The following is a 19,990-nucleotide window of genomic DNA, read 5'->3' as shown; positions in this document are numbered from 1 at the left end:
AAATTTTTTAATTTTTAAAGGAATTAAAAAAAATTACATAATGGCTTCATTCACCCTGTATAAAGACACACTTCATCCATAGGACTCACCTCCCCCAATCCATCCACAAATGACTCCATTAAAACACAAAATGCCCCTCCTCTCATAACACTGATGGCACCCTCAACTCCCCACCTCACCTGTCTCATCAGTTGTCACTTCATCAATCTACAGGAAGGACCACACCCCATAACCCCTCCCCCCGGCCACTTCATCATTCTATGGGGTCATGACCCCCACTCACCTGTCCCATCAGTGGTCACTTCATCAATGCCAGAGGCCACGCTGGTAACCCCGTTCGTGGTCTTCAGGCGAATCTCGTACTTGGTGCCAGCCTCCAGATTCTCAATGTTTTTCCACGTGTGTACCACCTCATCCGTTGTTCGCAGCCATTCTGCACCATCTGGACGGAGACACACAAAGTGACACGCGTCAGTTGCAATATCTTACCTGACATAAATCAATCCCTATGCATAATACGCTATTTTTAGTTTTAGTAAGAGTTTTACAGCACTTGCAACACAATCAGGTAAAATAAGTAAGGAAGATTAGAGACATTACAAGAGAGAAACAAAAACAAAAAAGGTAGAGATAAGGACTATAGATGCCTGATAAGAAAGAAAGAGCGAACAACACCAGAGCACCCGCCAATCACCCACTATACACTATGAGATCCACATCAATAATAACAATACACAGAATGAGCACACATCAGTCACAACACACATATTTTGACACTTATCAGTTATAAAACATACTGACTGACACATGTCAATTACAACATCCACTAAAGTCATACAAAAAAATATGGCAATACCAATGCCTACAAATTGACACAGGTAAGTTCGTCACAACGTGCGAATAGTGATACATGTCAATCAACATACACACAAAATTTACACACAATTATAACACACAGACAACTGACTAGAGTTAGGTCCGGCTCGCTAAATCAGTGTCCGCGAGTAACGAACTACTCGTTGGCACCACCCGCAAACGAGCGGACGCTTGTGAAGACTAGTTTGTTACTCGCTGCTACTCGGTACACATAGGACAGACAAAAGTTCGTTTAGCGAGTGAGCGGATGGGTGGACGGAGAGACTCAATGCATTCGAGCGGGTGGACGGGGAGCGACTCCTTCCATTGCATACTACTTACATCCCGCCCCCTCGGAAAAAAAAAAAATTCTCCTGCCCCACATTGTAGCTAGGTGTTCGCGGCGGAAATTTTCGACACCCTCCACCCCAGCCTTTGGGAATTCTTTAAATTTGCTTAATGATAAATTGGAACGTACACAGTGTGCCCACACACAAAGTAAAAGGTTACACACATAGTACTATGTCACCAGCCTCTCTCACTCCCAGTGGCACTGCTAGTGGCATGCAACATTAGGCCTAATTAACAAACAATAGACAATGGGCCTATCATCGCGTCGAGTATCTCGTCTGCTAGAGTTTCGTCTGTTCACACTCCTGCTCAAAAAAACAACTGTCATGAGGTTCGCAGTCCGCTCGCTCGGTCGTCCGTTACCCAGTCGCTCTGACTTAGTCCGCGAGTAATGAACCCGTCTGTCCGCTCGCCCCAACTCGACAACTAACCGAGCAGGCTGCAGGACGAACTAGCTTTGTGTACTCCACTAAGAAGACAGGCATCAACATACACACAAACACATACGCACACATTATTAAAATAACCACACCTCCACCTCACACACAAGTGACCAAATACACAGTAGGACGGACCTAGCTTTCTGTACTCCACAAAGACCACGGTGCCAGAGTCTGCGAAGGCGTTGATCCACCACGTGATGTTGATGTTGTGACTACCCACGGACACAATGCTGAAGCTGGGCATCCTGGGGGCTGAAAAAGGGGGAGGGGAAGGCAGGGTTATGAGGTGGTTATATGTTGCTTTAGTTTTAGCAAGAGTTTTACGGCACTTGCAAAATGATTCGGTCATATAGGTGCCGGAGATTAGAGGTGTTACAAGAAAGTAACAAACAAAAAAAAAGAAACACTGGTTATGAGTTCAGAGAAGCATATTGATACAATAACGGTCAGTCATCACTGGGGAAAATTACGACATATATGCAGAAACAACATGGGGGAAAGAAAAGAAGGAGGACCTACCAGTGGTGTTCTCCACCCATTTACCCCTCCAGTGGCATCCTCAAACTATGAATAAAGAGAAGCACATCGACACCACACAACAACGATCATTTAGGGCTGGGAAAATTATGACAGACAGAAACAACAGGAGGAAAGAAAGACTGAAACAACAGGAGGAAAGAAAAGAAGCGGGACTAGCGGGACCTACCAATGACGCTTTCCACTCATTCATCCCATCAGTGGTAGCCTCAAACAAAAGTGCTTAATTTGAGTAAAGAGAACCACATGAACACAATAACAATTATTTGGAGTTGGGAAAAAGTTAAGACAGATGAACAGAAGAAGAAGGGGGCATGTGATCCAGTAACATCTGCATAGAGCAAAAATAATGAGAAGCACATCGATACAATAATGCTCATCTGGAGCAGGGGAGGGAAAAGTAAGACATACATACAGACAGAAACAACAGAGGGAAGGAAAAGGAACACATTGACACAATGACTTATTTAGTCCAAGGAAAAAGTAAGACAAGTAGACAAAAACAAAAGAGGGAAAGAAAATGGGGAGAAAACATTGCTTGAGAAACACATAGACATAATAACTGTTATGTAGTGTAGGGAAAAAATGAGACAAGTAGACAAAAGCAACAGAGGGGAAATAAAAGACGGGGAGGGGGGAAGGAGCTTTGTTTGAGTAAATAGAAGCACATCAACATTATAACGATCATTTAGTGCATGGGCCAAGTAAGACAGACAGAAATAACAGACAGAAAGAAAAGGGCTGTGGAAAAAAGATAAGATGTGTTTTTTTATTTTCATTTAGTGGAGGTTTTACGGCACTCGCAACTGCATAAAGTCATATGAGCGCCAAGGGGTGGATGTCAACAGAGAAGTCTTTACAGGGAATCAGGCTTACTCTGCTCACCTCTCTAGCTTCAACAGCACAAAGTCTGTTTCGACTTTCAAGGAACCCCGGAAATAGCGGGTCACAAGAGTGTGACAAACATACAAAAGAAGCAGAGGAAAATGACAATAGTAAGAATAAGGAAAGAAAAAGCAGCAGTTCCTTATTGTAGATCAGGCACAGTTATGAGCAAGACATTGATGAATCAGCCCATTTACAATTCTACTGGGCATGAATGAGAAATGTCCCCCCTTTGGGAATGGCCTAAAGATACTTCAGTCAGTGGCACCATTCCGGGGGTATAAGATGTGTTTAACATATGGACAGATTGACGAACATAGAAAAGCACAGGTCTTTAGTGTTGCTAAAGCACGGAGACAGACAAACATATTGACAGACAGGAACCTTCAGTTTTTCTAAAACACAAGAGACAGACAATATGAACTTCCAAATCCTTTAAAATATAGACAAGCAGACAGATAGGACAGAGAAAGAGACAGACGGACAGACAGAAACTGCCATGCCAGTTCCATTAAAAATGAAGAGATAAATAGACCAGCAGACAGAGAAACAGACAGAAAATTATAGTTCTGTTAAAATGCAGAATAGGCAGACAGACAGACAGATAGGAGCTTTCAGTGCTGCTAAGAAGCAGAGAAAGACCTGACGCGACCTACTTCCTGCTTTTCCGGTGATGACCTCGATGAAGTAACTCTCCCCGCGACCTTTGACCGTACGGGCATAAATGTAGATGCGGTACTTGGAGCGGGGACTCAGTCCACTGAGGTAGCTGTTGGTGGCAAAGGGGTCGTTGATCTGGGGTTCTCTTTCCTGCATCTCACCGAGGTCCAGACCGTTTACTGCAATATCAATACGGTACACTTTTTTAGTTTTGGTAGGTTAAGTAAAAGTTTTATGGTATTTGTGCAGAAAAGGTAGAAAACATTCCCGCACAAAATGTACAATTATATCATATATAGCCGCTGCAGGTTTTAAGCATGTAACTCCGAAAATACAGTTTTTAGTTTTGTTCCCTGAATTTTGACTAACGTCACACATCACATCCTATAAATAATTTTCAGCCAAATTAACTTTTTCAAATAGTCGCAAAACGGTTGGATTCTAAAGAGCAAAAATGTGTGTAATAGCCTTACTTTTTAGTTTTTACACTCACTGTAAAATTTACAGAAACTGAGTTAGCTGTTTAGAATCCTGGAGCAACAATATACTAAGCATGTAACTAAAGTGAAATACAGAACACAAAGCTAACACCTTATAGACAGAACATTCAGAGACATGCAGCATTTACCGAGCCTGTAGCTGATATCATATCCCTCAAGGTCACCGCGGTTCTCCTCAGGGGCACCCCACTCCAGGTTCACGTGAGTGTCCCCGATGTTGATTGGCCGGAAGTACTGGACTGGACCAGGGACTGGGGACAAGAGGAGGAATTAGTAATAGTCTACAGAGAACTCTGAATATACTTTAGCAACTTGGGTCGCTTTCATTTGGGTTTGTTTTTTTCAGAAAAGAAAAGCACATAAAAACAACAAGGGTCATCAAGTGCTAGGAAAAGGCAAGAAAAGTCAGAAAAATGCATGTGTTTTTGAAATATGGAGAGCAGAGAGGTTGAGAGAGAGAGAGAGAGAGAGAGAGAGAGAGAGAGAGGGGGGGGGGGGAGGGAGGGAGGGAGAGAGAGACGGGGGAGGGGAGGGAAGGAGGGAGCGAGAGAGAGAGCGAGAGAGAGAGAGAGAAAGAGAGAGAAAGAGAGAGAGAGACCTAGCCTACTCACATCCACGTAGCGTCCTGAATCTCACAGAGTCAGTCGGAGTCCCGATGTAGAAATTATTCATCACAGCAATGTGTGCTTCCATGCGTGTGTTGGGTAGCATGTTTTCGACACGTGCCCTGAACGTGTTGCCAGTCGTGTTGGTAGCAGAGTCTGGGCCAATGTCTTCCTCGCGGATGGTGAAAATCTTGTAGTTCTCCTCCCAGAACTGAATCTGCAGACCAGACCCAAAAACAAACAACTGAACATTGCAGTCCTCATGAGAGATCAACTAACCATATACCTCACAGCCCATAACAGGGTGACTGCCAACCCAGCTTCTCAATTTTCCAGGGGGGGGGGGGGGGGCGGGGGGACATCCATTTTCCAGGGGCATGTTACATAACATGGACAGCGCGTGCTCCATTTATACACATACACCACGCATGTAGGTACATTATATCCAGTCAACAACCTGTCAGCGTGGCACTGGGATACTGTGAGACTTACTTATTTCAGTCTGTACTTCCTTATTTATATTTTCCCCTCATCATATACGACTATATAAATTATATAAAAATGAATCTTGTTTTGAGCCTGAGAAAAGGCCTAGAACCAGAATATCGGCTGTCAAGAACCAGCTTGGGTGTCAAGATGTATATGATAAAAGTGAAAAAAAAAATTATTGCTCAAACTCAAAGTAGAGTAATAACTTGAATGGCTCAAGTGGACCTATTCAGTGTGAGAGGTGTAAGAACTGTGGGAGGGCAAGATGCAGTGACACTGAAAATCTGTGAATCTTGAACAGAAAGCTAAAACATAGATACACAGCACGTGTAATTTACTATCAGGGGAGGGGGGGGGAGAGAGAGAGAGAGAGAGGGGGGGAGAGAGAGAGAGAGAGAATATGAGAGACAGAGAGAGAGAGAGAATGAGAGACAGAGAGAGAGAGAGAAGAAAAAAGTATGCACTTGACGAGGTCACACTTCTCTAAAAAAAACAACAACAACCAAAGACAATGAAACAAACGTACTATCACCCATCCAGTGAAACGTGAACCTTTTGCTAAAAAAAACACGACTTACAAGGTATGAGTATGACCAATCCCGATTCCACACAAGGCCTGCTTCAATGCACGCTTTGCAGAAAGCTCTAGTAATAATCAAAATTCTAAATACTAAAATTTGTCTAAAAGTTCAGTTTTTGTCATCTGGTGTTGCCTTCAACCCCACCCCTCCCCCGCCTGTATCTTAAAAAAAAAATCAATAATCCCCACATTCCTATACTTTGCAGCGCTCAGACTTTGAAAGAACTTTGGCAACCCCAACGATCACCGGTACTCACAATGTGATGTGAACGCACAGGTTCACTGACCGGTCACAATGGCGAGCCCGACAAGACGCTTGTATAGTTTTCTTTTATTTTCCGCAAGTGATAGCACAGGACAAATATTGATTTATTTTTATTGCGACCCAACGTTTGTAATGCGTAACCTGTATGTTGCAAATGTAGCATTAATCAGACTGCTACTGGCAAATTTCCGGGTGGTAACGAAAGCGAAAGTAAATCGAGCTTCGGAATCACACATACACTTCTGCTGGCCGCCATAGCCGCCTGTTCCCATGAAACATACTCTCAGACCTGGAAAAGCCGAATGAAAATCACAATTGCGACCAGCAAAAATGAACCCATGGACGCTATCCGGTTTGGTTTTCAAATGTTCGAGAACTCTATTCATTTTCCCAGGTCTTTCCCGGGGCAATTTACAGATTTCCTAAAATTCGCGGGGCATTCCTGGGGCCTGGTAGTCACCCTGCCATAAAAAAAAACTGTGTGCTACCCAGTAAGCCCAGAGCTGGGGACTCTTTTCTGTGTTTGTTTGCTTGTTTGTTTTTTTCTTATGTTTGCTTGTTGACTCTTCTTTTTGTTAGCTTACATTTGTTTATAGTTTGACCAAATATTTTAGTGGTAGCACTCACCTTACAGCCCAAAACCAATCCACAGTTACACACCTCACAGCCCATAAACTATTTGATTTCCACACACCTTACAGCCCACAAACAATCCACCAACCACACACCTTACAGCCCATAAACTATCCACCAACAACACACCTTACAGCCCATAAACTATCCACCAACCACACACCTTACAGTCCACAAACAATCCACCAACCACACACCTTACAGCCCACAAACAATCCACCAACCACACACCTTACAGCCCACAAACAATCCACCAACCACACACCTTACAGCCCATAAACTATCCACCAACCACACACCTTACAGCCCATAAACTATCCACAACTATTCTATGACTTCATACACTTATAGCCCCTAAATTATTCACGAATAACTTACACTTACAGCCCCAAAATCATCCACTGACCACATACCTTAAAACCCATAAACTGTCCTCTGATCTTGGTGTTCCTCTTGCCAATCTCACTCTTCAAGAAATCCCAGGTGAAGACAGCGTATGTATCACCAATCTCAATCACTTGAATATTGGTTGGGGAAATTACTGGGTCTGCACAAATATCACATACAGAATAATGTAAACATTAAGTACATGTAACAATAAAAATTAGTAACAATAATGCAGATAATATCTATAGTGCTACCTCCTGTACAAAACAGCTCTAGGCACTTAACAATACCTTAATCTTAATACAAAATACAAGTGAATGAACAAGCTTACATACTGAGGCATTGTGGTGAAAACAGGCGCTCTTCAAAATAATGATATCAAAGAAACAGGCCTTTTTCCTCCAGTTCGGCAAGTTTTATCAAATTTTTGTTTTTCGCTCAACACTTTTTATGTCGAAACTATAACACATTTCCCTGTGATTATTACTGAAAAACGTTGATTAATGGCACAAAAAATGCAAATGTTCAGTTTTAAAGGACTATCAAGCTATAGAAGTTAACAAACTTTGGCAGCTATTTTCTTGATGATTTTACCTCTGAAAACATGCTACCTCCAGCTCCTTCAATCACAAATATTTCGACTTCTATTCAAGATAGATGGGTGTTTTTTTCCCATTGAAAGCAAGGTAAATGAATAAGCTTTCAGATGATACTACTAACTCCACATGTCCAAAAATTGACGAGCGCCTGATTCCACCAAGTCGTGACACATATGCTAATTAGATTAAAGCTAATGTATAAGCAGACATTCATATTATCACTGCATAACCAGTGACGATATGTTCATCACATTATGAACGGAACGTAAAAGTACTATCTATAAGAAGGAGTATCAAGATCGCATTTCATAGACTGTTTTTAAATGAATTTTATACTTTGCCCCTGATTTTGTATTCCCTCAAATGTTGGGGGGGGGGGGGGGGGGTTCCCAGATATATGGAGCTAGACGAGAAAAGAACCTCACAGAAGTTCTTGACCTCCCTTCCCAGGTGTACTCAAATGACATCAAGACTGTCGAAAACATTATGTAGATATACCAACAGTATTGTAAACATGTGAATGTTGATGGACTAATATTACTGTATCTCACTGCTTCACATTATGTACGATACACAATGTCGGACAACTCTGACTGGGCTTGTAGCTGTGCCCTATGACATCACATACAGCTCTCATTGATATCCTTAAGACTTAACTTGTGGCTTTCATAGCATTGCCCTATATCATACAACCTATGAAACAGGTTTCATAGCTGTGCCCTATCTTGTAGTCATGCCCCATGACATCACGTCCACAGACCTGCCAACAACTTTAAGAAGTAAAATAAGAGTTTTCCTCAAAATCTTCTCAAAAGCAATAGCAGTTTGAGAGAAATAAAATGTCTTCATAACCACAGTAAACACATACAAAGAAATGCGATAAAAAAGTGAATTATCATGTCTCTTACGACAAGTGGGGCAAATATTGCAAATAAAAATGGTTACTTTCACATCACATATTGTGCGTCGTTTAGAACTTGACAGAAATGGAATTCAAGAAAAGAAAAAGATTTTGTAAAAAAAACAAAAAAAAAAAAAAACCACAACAAAAAGACAAACAATAGGAGTACTCATATTTATCTGAGATCTTGGCAGGTCTGCAAACAACCCTTAACATGACTTACAGCTCTCGTAGCTGTACCCAGTAATGGTGGGTGCATTCTCTTTAGCTTCCCCGAGATTGTTCCCGGCCTTCATGGTGATCCTGTAGGGCTCGTAGACTCGCCCCGTGCTAATCTCTTTGAAGCTTGTCTCCCAGTCGTTGATTTTGAAGGTCTGTAAGCCGAGCTCCTCTGAGTCACCCTCACGCAGAATCTGCAGGCTGTAGTAAAAACCCAGCCCGTTCTGTTGGAGAGGGGGTATTGGCTGCCAGGAGAGAGGACAATGTCATATAATGTATTATGTCATCACTATATTTTTTGCTTTGTGTCTGATGGAGAAATACAAATACAGATAAGAGACATGCCATAGCTTTGAGTCATATACACCATACATATTTCCATCACAACTTTGCATCTTAGTTTTAAAAAAAATAGTTTTAGTAAGAGTTTTACAGCACTTGCAACACAATTAGGTTATATCAGTGAAGAAGATTTGAGATGTTACCAGAGAGTAACTTACAACGAAAAAAATCAGGGGCGATAAGGCTGATAAATATTTAATAGGAAAAAAGGAGAGCATCCACCAACCATCCGCACTTTGTATCCAACAGAGACCGAAGAACAGAGCATACACAAGTAGTTTGTGTCTGGCAGACAAATAAACAAACAGACCATAGACAAGAGACATGCATATGCTTTGTGTCTTGTTTTGTTTGTTAAAGTAAAGATAATCATATTGACACAATATCAGTCTTTAGCCGCAGGAAACAACCCAGACAGGAAAATCAGAAGTAGGACCTTCCAGCGGCTACCTCCATACACCTACACATCAGAACAAAAAACAAAAACAAAAAAACCCAACACCAAACCAGACAGAGATACGAGACAAATGAAAGTTTGGGTTTGATTGTTTGAGCACTTGTGCATATGTGTGCGTGAGTGCATATCTGACTGTCTGTCTGTGCTTGTGTTAGCACATATCTGTGTATGCATGGCGATGTGATTGAGAGAGCACAGGTGTGTATGCGTGTGTATCTGTGTCTGTACATGCAGGCATGTCTGTGTGTGTATGTCAGAGGGTTTGGGTCTGCATGCACACTCACCGTCCACTCTATGTACAACTTCCCAGGCTGGTGGCCTAATGTGCGCAGGTTGCGGGGATGAAAAGATGGCCGGTCAGGCTTGGTGGTGCAGACAACCTTGGAGGGGAAACTGGGCTCGCTAGGCCCGATCTTGTTGTAGGCGATGACACGGAATGTGTAGTCCACAAACGGAGACAGAGTCATGTTCACTTTGTTTAAGGTCGCATTAACCTGGGGACAACCACAAAGTCATGTGTCATGTTCTAGTGCTGTGTGATTTGAGGGAACAAAACTTCATTGACTCTTGAAAAAGCAAAGCCACTATTCATGCTACTGGAATACAGAGTGCCAATGGTTTTTAAAAAATATATTACATAGAAGTCCATTAGAAACATTTGTTATTCATTATTCAATATTCACTTTTCAGCAAGTGTGACGTGTGATTATATTAGAGGGGGGGGGTTAGGCAGAGGAGGTAGCTTCTTACTTTGAGTCCGAAGTTCCACTGGTCTGGGTTGAAGGAGGTATTGTACTGCAGGACGTAGTACTGCACTGGAGCATTGTTGTAGCTGCCCGGCATCCAGTGGAGCGTGGCGTTCTTGTTACAGTACTCATGGTACACTTTGGAGGGGGCGTCCGGCCGGTCTGGGGAGAGAGGGGGTATATTGGTGAGTATGACACCAGGAGAGAAGCTGGAGATGAAATGGTATAGGATGTTTGAGTAGAGAAACAGGCAAACTGACCTTTGACCATGAGCACAGAGGAGGCTTCTGATCGGTCAAGGCAGACAGACAGAAACAACAGGGCAGGGAGGAAAGAATAATAATAATAATAATTGTATTTACACATGTATAGCGTAAAACAGTACTCAGCAGCATGCTTCATGTGTTTTATAACTATTGTTATCCCAGCAGACCCAGACTCAGAGAAATTCTCCTCTTTCCAGGAAGCACACAGTTCAAACAGCTGAGTAAGTGCTCAATAACTAAAAAATTGACAAGGAAAGAAATAGGACCTTCCTGTGGCTCCCTCCAACAACTAGCAATATAATAGAACAAAGAAGCAGGACCCTCTAATCTTCACTTTCCAACCACCCGAGGATTATCATAAAACTAATGATAATAAATGGCATATTTGCTGAGCTTTTTTATTTTTTAAACATGCTCAATACGAATTGCCATCAAAGAGACATCATATTTCAATAAAATTTGACAGATGAAAATGTAGAACATAATATTATGTACATAAGCATGTATACAAAAATTTGTCACGCAGTAAGTACTGTAAGCCTGGCAATGATTATGCATATACAAAAACAATGCAAAATACAATAAAAACTCATGGTCACAATAAAACTACCGGATTGACTAGAGACAGAATAAAACATCTGTTGTTTATCTCTCTCTCTCTCTCATTTACACATGCTGTTCCTGCAGTTTTACAATCAGGCATGCATATACATGTACCAGAAAATGTAACGTTATTCTGTTATGACAAGTATGTACCTGTGAACAAGTAATTTTTCAGCTGTTTTTGAAACTGTGAATATCGGGGGCACTACTTATAAACATTTTACAACGACACACTACATAACAAACAAACCAACTAACCTTTGACCGTGAGCACAGCGGAGGCTGATGATTGGTCAAGCCCATTGGTGGCCACACAGGTGTATGTGCCAGAGTCTCGGACAATGGTTCCGCTAATGGTCAGAGAGTTGTCCTGGTTGTTGGTGGTCATCCGCTGGTCATTGGCTGTGATCGGCTTACCGTCCTTGTACCAGACGATCCGCAAGTTATTCACCTCCTCTGGGTCAGTGGTGCCAGAGCAGGTGAATTTGCCATCCTTGCCCGCGTTGACCTCAAGGTCACCGGGTCGCTGCTCTATTTGGGTTTTACGTCGTACGACCAGTGATCCCTCTGCGCTGGTTGAGTTGAAGCGATTTTGCGCCTGGCAGCGGTAGTGGCCCGCATCAGCCAGGACCACACTCTGAGGGTAGAAGAGATAAGCATGAATGAGTAAACAGAAGCCCATTAACCCTTTGAGCCTTTGCCACCGGTACACCAGTGGCGTGTAAAACTGCCCACATGCCTAGCCACCGGTACAACGGTGAGCGAGACCCTTTCCCCAACCCAGCATGTAGTGGACAAAACTCACGCAGGAAACCGTGATTACTACACAGGACGTTATTGATTATTTTGAAGAACTTACTGAATTAGATGTTGGTGATGACGAAGACTACCCTGAGTGGGATATGGAAAGTGATTTTGATGATGATATGAATGAAGGTGTGAATCGCCCAGAACCTCCGGCAGAGGGGCACGGAGACCTCAGGAGGTCAGGGCTCACAGAGTTAACACAATAACAGCCACTCAGTGCAAGAAAACCCCCCACAGACAAACAGAAACAACTAAAGAAAAGAAAAGAAACAGGACCCACCAGAGGCACCTTCCAACCATCCACCCATTCGGGGGGCAGGAGGAGTACAGCACTCTTTACCGTAAGTGTTTTATGCCGTCATCAACACAATTTACATTGTTTGGGAGGCAGGCTGCTTCAAATCTGCTTTTCAGGGCCGATCTGGGCTCAGTGGGATAGAACATCACAGCAGACACACGACCGACAAAAAAAAATAAATTTACCTTCTATTATACCAGTGTCTCAACGGTCAAATAGTGAAAAACTAGTTCAATTACAATTTATCATGGATCAACAATGCGCCTCTGGGTAAACAGTTTAAGTACCCCCCCCCTCCCCCCCCCCCCCGCCCACAAAACAAACCCACACCTGCTTCCACTTCTCATCACAGGGAGCTGCCCACCGACCAGCATATGTTTTAGTGATCAACAGATTTTAAAAAACTAGTTATGTCGCTTAAAGATTCGGAATTTGGCCATAGTTAGTCTTTTTCCCTGGGGTGTCATGGTTGTAGGTTGAAGGATAAATGAAATATAAACAAAGGCGAGATGCAAGAGGTCTTGTCGTGTCTACTTCAGGGGGAAAAAAAAAGGGGGGGGGAATGCAGATTTGGTTTGCTAAAACCAAAGAAACCTGTCGAATGACAGAATACTTCACGAGCCTTTGATTCCCAACTGTGCATCACTACACAACATACTATTCACCGCAGCGGATTATTTCAAGTTTCAAACACCGAGCCCTCTAAAAAAATAACTTTTTATTAGCCTTGGCCATTACAATGAAAAAGTGCAGGAACTTGTTAACACAATATCAACCTAATCTTTTCCTTCCTCTTGACTGTGGCACAACTAACGTTTCTCTAAAGGCAAAGTGGCACTGGGTGACAGCAAGGGTTCCATGCACAGAGATAAATTAAGTTAGACCCGATGAAGACTGTTGAGTCTGACTGTTTTTCCCCCCCTTAACTCTGTTTGGGTAGCGGAACTGCAAATAAAGTCTTAAAAATCGGAATCAGGGTTATTACGACTGTATTTTTGTAAGATGTTAAAAATATCGTTATGATTCCACCATACTGACCAATCTGTTACTTCCAAAAATGAACCATCTGCTACTGCGTGGACAGCAAACCCTCTAGACCATTTCCACAACTCACTATTTTACTTGTGCATTGTGCATCCTCCCCCCTAACTAACATTTGCCTCTTCCTCCTGCCCTACCCCCCCTACTTTACTATCCATCAGGCTTTTGAAACTGTTCTGCCGCAAACTTCCCTATACCCCCCCCCCCCAACACACACACAACAGCATATGGAACAACGCCATCAGCTCACCCTGATTTGAAGGTGCCCATTAGGCAGGATCTCATAACGGCCCCCAGTGATCTGCTCGCTGTTCTTGAACCAGGTGATGATGGGGTCCGGCTTGCCTGTCACTTGACAGGTCAAGTTGACCGGCTGGCCCTCTGCACTCAGCTGCATAGCCCTGGGCGGTTCAACAATGGTTGGGGCTTCCGCTGTTTGGGGGTGGAAAAGAGAGGGGAGATGAGGAGGGACAAATAAATGGTGATGAAAGGTACACATCAACATATGTGAGGCATCATGGTGAATTCAGGCGCTTGTCAAAATAATGAAATCAAAGAAATTGGCATTTTTCTGGGCGTTAGGCAATAACTTTCTTCTCCCTTTTTTGTTGTTGAGCTCAATACTTTCTATATCCACTTAAAAACACATTTCTGTTTCGATTTTACTGAAAATATTGATTACAGGCACAAAAAAAAGTAACTTTTAAGTTCCAAGGACTCTCAAGCTATGGAAATTACCAAGCTTTGGACGCTTTTTTCTCACTACTTCTACCTCTGAAACCAGGTGACCCTGACCTCCTTCAATTGCAAATGTTTCGACTTCTATTCAACATAGATAGACATTTTTTCACCAAAAGCAAAGGCAAATAAACAGGCTATGAGATGATACCAATAACCCCATTTGCCCAAAAATTTACAAGTGCCTGATTCCACCACATCGTAACACATATATGCTATGTACACAGCACATTCAGCTAATCATCAGCAAGTATATTTGTGTACACCGCACTTTTTGATACACATCAGCAAGAATTCTTGTACATAGCACATTGAGGTATGTAGTAAGGCCCATGAGCATCATCCTCTTCTTTTGCTTTGCTTTGACACCGAAAAAAGTGAACACACTATCCATTCTTTTATCCTTTTATTATTATTATAGGGTACTTTTCATGATGGCAGTGATTTATTTCCCAACCATTATATCACCATAGTTACTGCCCTTGATTTGTTTCAATAGCTCTTTTATTTTTCATTTTCATTATTTACTCAAACACAGGTCAACTCCTGATGTGTTTGACATATCTGTGGTCAATTGTGCCTAAATTTTCAACATATCCTGGTACACCTTAGCAAACATGCTACTCACACAGCACATTGAGGTACACATCAGCAAACACATAGCCATGTGTATTGGAAGCATTGCACTGAATCACCATGTGATCAGTCTGTACCACATTCTCAATGAACAGCTTCGTTTCTACGGGCTTCTTCAGTCGGCCTTTAAACCGCGGGTCCTCCAGCTCTGTGGATGGCAAGAAGGGATACTTTAGTTTTTTCAAATTTTAGTAAGAGTTTTATGGCACTTGTAGCACAATAAGGTATATCAGTGCTGGAGACTGGAGGGGTTGCAAGAGAGTAACAAACACAAAAAAGAAGAAGGAGAGATAAGGACGACAAATGTTTGATGGAAAGAAGGAGCAAACCACACCAGAGCACCCACCAACCACCCACACAGGGAAGCAACGAAAATAGCTTCTTGTTTCAATTTAACAACGACCATTTCAATAGATCTGGGTTTTCTTCAAATTTCAGGTGAATTGCGAGCGTGAGCTGCTCACTCCAAATGAGTTGCGAGCAGGCTTGAGGCTTGCACCGTCAGTGACGTCACATACTGTTTCACGCCAAAGGCTGACAGGGTTGCTTTTTTTTTTCCTCCACCCTTTTAAAAAGAAGTCTCTCTCTCTCTCTCTCTCACACACACACACACACAAGTAAGTTAAAAAAATTAGGAAAGTCGAACGTACAACAAACACATTGGCAGGTGCAGAGCAGATGAGGAAAAGCTAAAGAGGTGGATTTCTGTGACACTGTGACAACCATTGTTGATGACAATGATGACGAAAAAATTAGTTGATTACCAAAGATTACTGCTGCAATTTTTATTAAAGCCTCAATTAGATATAGCCCTAATAATTTAAAAAATACATCTATTATTTTCGTTTGTTGACGGTGAAATGTCTGAGTTTATGATATCACAGTAATCATTGATTTCAAACTTCACTTTATTATGCGTTGTGTTTTATTTACTTTGCAGCTTATTTCAAAGTCAGTAACGACTGCGCTTCATCAGCTTATCGCCCCCCCCCCCCACCAACCAAGCCGTAAAATGTAGGTCTAAACAATGGATTGATCATGCATCAACACAATCTTAAAGTCCAAAACCAATCATAGACTAGCTCAGCTATGATGAGTGGCCCTAATCACATGTGCCATAGAGCCCGATCGTGTTGGCTAAGATTTAAAACTAGCCCGACCAACGGCGTGGGTTAGAAATAGCCAACACAACATTTTGCGGTCTATGCTCACTGCTCACATGGTCATATAGTACATTACAATGTGTTGCCTCTATTGACAGGCTACACTTCCTGTGTTTGCCCATTCATAAATTAATAAATGACTCCTCCACTCATCACACACGCCATCACCGAGCGCGCACCCTGCCCACACCTATCCCCAGTTGACATACCGACACCCCTTAGTCCTCCAGCCTCTTTCAACCATGCAGCATCTCAATGGCTGAACGACAGATTAACCTACCTAACACTATAACCTTTCACCCTAGGCTTAGAGACTCCCATCAATTCATAGCACCAAACCATCAATGAACCCTAATTCAGATTTATAGGCCTAACTCATTAACACTGAGTTGAAGCTATATGGCTTATATAGGAACAACTCTGAATCGATTCAGTAAGTTGCGAGCAGGCTTGTTCGCACCTATGTATAGTAACAACTCTGAATCAATTCACTGAGTTGTTGTTCGCACCTATGTATAGTAACAACTCTGAATCAATTCACTGAGTTGCGAGCAGGCCTGTTCGCACCCATCGCACTAAATATAGTAACAACTCTGAATCGATTCACTAAGTTGCGAGCAGTCTAGTGAGTTGCTCTGGGGTGAATCTCCGGTGTTGCCACTCGCTGCTCGCTGACGGGCTTTGGACTAGCAATCTACTGCTGCTAATAGAACGGCTGGCAGTATTTTGTCTTGGCGTCATAAACCGCTGTGCGTTCTTTACATTTTAACATTTAAGATTCAAATTCATAGTAGAGAATCTTTGCTGCAACTCTGAGTCATTGAATTGCACTGAGTTGCTCAAGTGAGTTGTGAGTTGATTCCCGGAAGTGGGAGTTTCGAGCAGTGAACGGAATCGATACCGGGATCCAGCTTTACATTTCAAGCAAGGCGAAAGAAAGACAGAAAGACTACAGACCTTCTTTGCTTGTTTTGTTGAGTAAAGAGAAACACGTTGATACAAAAAAGATAATTTAGTAGAGCAGGGAAAAGGGCAGATAGACAGAAACCACAGAGGGAAAGAAACGGAGGAGGAAAAAAGGTCTGTTTGAGAAAAGAATAGCACATTAATACAATAATGGTCATTTAGTACAAGGAAAAGGTACCACAGACAGAAAAAACAGAGGGAAAGAAAAGAAGACCTACATGTGGCACCTACACAGTATATCTGACTTACAACAAACACAAACAAAACAGATGATTAATTAAACAGATTGGACTGTTACACAAACATACAACAGACACAATAACTCATTACAAACACAATTCAACGATTCACTACATAGACAACAAACTGCATGCACACAACACACGTTGGACACTCCAGCTCATACAAAACAAACATAATAAATCATTACAAACATGACTCAAATACTGTCGAACTTGCTCTTGCGGCCACCTGCATAAGACAATCGTCAGTACAACTGGCCACTTTGTATTTCTTCCCAAGACTATTTTTTTAAAACAATATAACGACACTGTGTGAGATGGCTAGCTGTCTAATACAGCCACTTTTTTCCAACAACAAGTGGCTGTCTTACACAGTTTTGACTGTAATTCACTTCATACACAACTCAAGGAGCACACATAACTAACATGACACACTACACACATGACTCACTACATACAAAGCATTCATGACTCACGACACACAGAGACAAGACTCACTACACACAGGTGACTTACTATCAAATGGTGTGCCATCCACAAACCATACAATACTGGGTTCTGGGTTAGCCTCAGCCACACACTCAAATTCTACGTTTCCACCCACCCCAATCTCAACGTCCTGTGGTTCCTTCAGAAAAACTGGTCTTGCTGAAACACAAAGGAGATAATTCAGAAAAAGCATTTTCTTTGTTTGGTCTCACAGAAACACACAAAAAAATCACTGAGAATGAGTGCCCTAGCTTGAGTAATCAGACGCATATCGACACAATAATGATTATTCAGAGTAGACAGACAGACAAACAGAAAAAAAAAAAGTTTGTGTGCTCATACAGTACACAACTAGAGAATTTTGTCTTGGTTGTTTTAGGAAGAGTTTTACGGCACCTGTAATCAGTGCTTCCACCAGCTGAAGCTGAAAAGTAAGGAAAATTCTGCAGGGGGTCTGGGGGCCGCAAAGGCCCCCAGCAGGGTCCAGAGACAGCGTCCCGGTGGGGGTTCAGGTGAAATTCAGTGCTTTTAGAGGGTAGAAAATGGCATTTGGGAGCCTGTTTGAAGATATTGCCTACAGCCCATAATATTTATTTTTTCACCAACATTTTGTCTTGTTTGACTTCATCACCAGCATATCTTTCCAATGCTGGAAATGTTTAAAAGCAGGTTCTCCTTTCATTGGTACTATAATTCAATTAATTTGTAGTCGCACCATTGACAGCAGGCAAACCTGGGAATAATGAATAGATGTACCTTCAAAATACGGTTGCGCAGCGTATACCCACATTTTTTCTAAATTTTCATGTCTGAAAGTCGCCTGTCACAACCTCGGAACACCACTTCGAATTATTCTTGATTTTATACCTGGTGCTCACTATGGACGGGATCGGCCGATCGCCCGACTCGATCGCCTCAAAAACAAACGTGTTAGTTTTCAGTTTCAAAGCAAACACGGTTGTTCGACCGAGTCGGGCGATCAGCGCAATCGGCCGATCCCATCCGTAGTGGGCACGACCGTATCAGCATATATTTCTTTCATCGTGGCCCTTATATTGCGTTCACGTGCCGTAGAATCTTCGCATTGATAATTTCTCTAGATCTAGATAAAATTTGCGAAAAAAGTTTCTTTCCGACAGTAATGTTCTGTCTAAGATCAAAATCAGTCTTGATCAACGCGCAGATTTTCCAGCTGCGGCAACAATCCGAAGATAGACAAAAGGAATGAGTGAATGACAGAAAGGAGGAAGTTGGCACAAAAAGTTCGCCAGATTTTGATCCATCTGCAATTTGGCAGGTTTCTATAATGTTAACTTGTTGCCGAGAGAATTACCGTAAATATCCGTATCTTATACAAGACAATACGAAGGCTAGTACGGAATTTCTGCAGTCCTGCACTGTCGCAGTTTTTTTAATGGAGGGAGTAGATAACGATGGAGGGACAAGTACGGAACTGGCAGAAAGTACGGATTTCCGTAAAAATACGGAAGAGTGGAAGCACTGTGTAATACAGTTAGGTCATATGAATGCTGAAGATTAGAGAAAAATGTGCATTTCCACGTTATTCATGATAAGCTGCAAACAGAATTCAAGAAAAATTGGATTTAATAAAAATCAAGTCAGAGCTCTTCAAAGGGGAAACGGAAAAAAAATCAGAACACTCAGATTTTATCACAGTTAGTAGAAGGTCTGCTACACACACAGAAAAAAGACCCTTCCACCTCCTTTCCTGCTCTCTAGCCATGTACTATCGTCTGCTTCTATCTCCACTTTCTTCCCCCTCGCCCCTCCCCATTGCTTTCTCCTCTGGGCTCCCGACTCCTTCTGCTGCCTTTCTACTGCTACTTCTCTGGTATTTCTCACTGCCGTCTTTCACCCACACCCCTGGTCTTATGGTATGTAAAATCAAAGACCTAGCCTTCTCTGATAACAAAATCTTGAAGGCCCCGTGTGCAAGTTGGTGGTCCTAAAATTGATAAGAGTAAGCTTCGGCCGCCACCCGAGCAAAATTCAAAATTTCCTACCAGCTGAAAAATGTTTAATGTGTCCCGCATGCTCATATGACCGTATGCAGTTGTGAGCGTCGCAAAACACTTACCAAAAAAAAAAAAAAAAGAATTAAGAAAAAAGAGAGAGAGAGAGAGAAAAGACTGAGTGACATAAACTCACATTGCACACGTATGGAGAACGTCCTGATCTTCCTCTCTTGACTCATGGAATTGGTGGCCCAACACTCGTACTTCCCAGCATCCTCTGGTTGCAGATTTGTGATCTCCAGCTCCTGGGC

General features: G+C 42.3%; 1 protein-coding gene across 3 annotated transcripts in view; it reads right to left on the bottom strand.

The window, feature by feature from the left end:
- The window catches only part of LOC101855748 (neuroglian), a gene marked incomplete at its 3' end in the record, with an annotated part of 31,888 nt that overhangs the window by 1,056 nt on the left and 10,842 nt on the right, over positions 1 to 19,990 (bottom strand). For 2 of the 3 annotated variants that reach the window (XM_013087714.2, XM_013087715.1), the window contains 14 exon segments: positions 284 to 442; positions 1,782 to 1,901; positions 3,728 to 3,910; positions 4,360 to 4,482; positions 4,843 to 5,053; positions 7,217 to 7,350; positions 8,914 to 9,154; positions 9,993 to 10,202; positions 10,459 to 10,616; positions 11,582 to 11,960; positions 13,720 to 13,901; positions 14,836 to 14,991; positions 17,731 to 17,862; positions 19,873 to 19,975. In XM_013087714.2, the coding sequence (XP_012943168.1) occupies positions 284 to 442; positions 1,782 to 1,901; positions 3,728 to 3,910; positions 4,360 to 4,482; positions 4,843 to 5,053; positions 7,217 to 7,350; positions 8,914 to 9,154; positions 9,993 to 10,202; positions 10,459 to 10,616; positions 11,582 to 11,960; positions 13,720 to 13,901; positions 14,836 to 14,991; positions 17,731 to 17,862; positions 19,873 to 19,975 (2,491 nt within the window). 3 annotated transcript variants of the gene reach the window in all.

This window comes from Aplysia californica, unplaced genomic scaffold, assembly GCF_000002075.1.
Source record: "Aplysia californica isolate F4 #8 unplaced genomic scaffold, AplCal3.0 scaffold00628, whole genome shotgun sequence".
Classification (NCBI taxonomy): domain Eukaryota; kingdom Metazoa; phylum Mollusca; class Gastropoda; order Aplysiida; family Aplysiidae; genus Aplysia; species Aplysia californica.
This window is presented reverse-complemented; position numbering and strand designations above follow the sequence as displayed.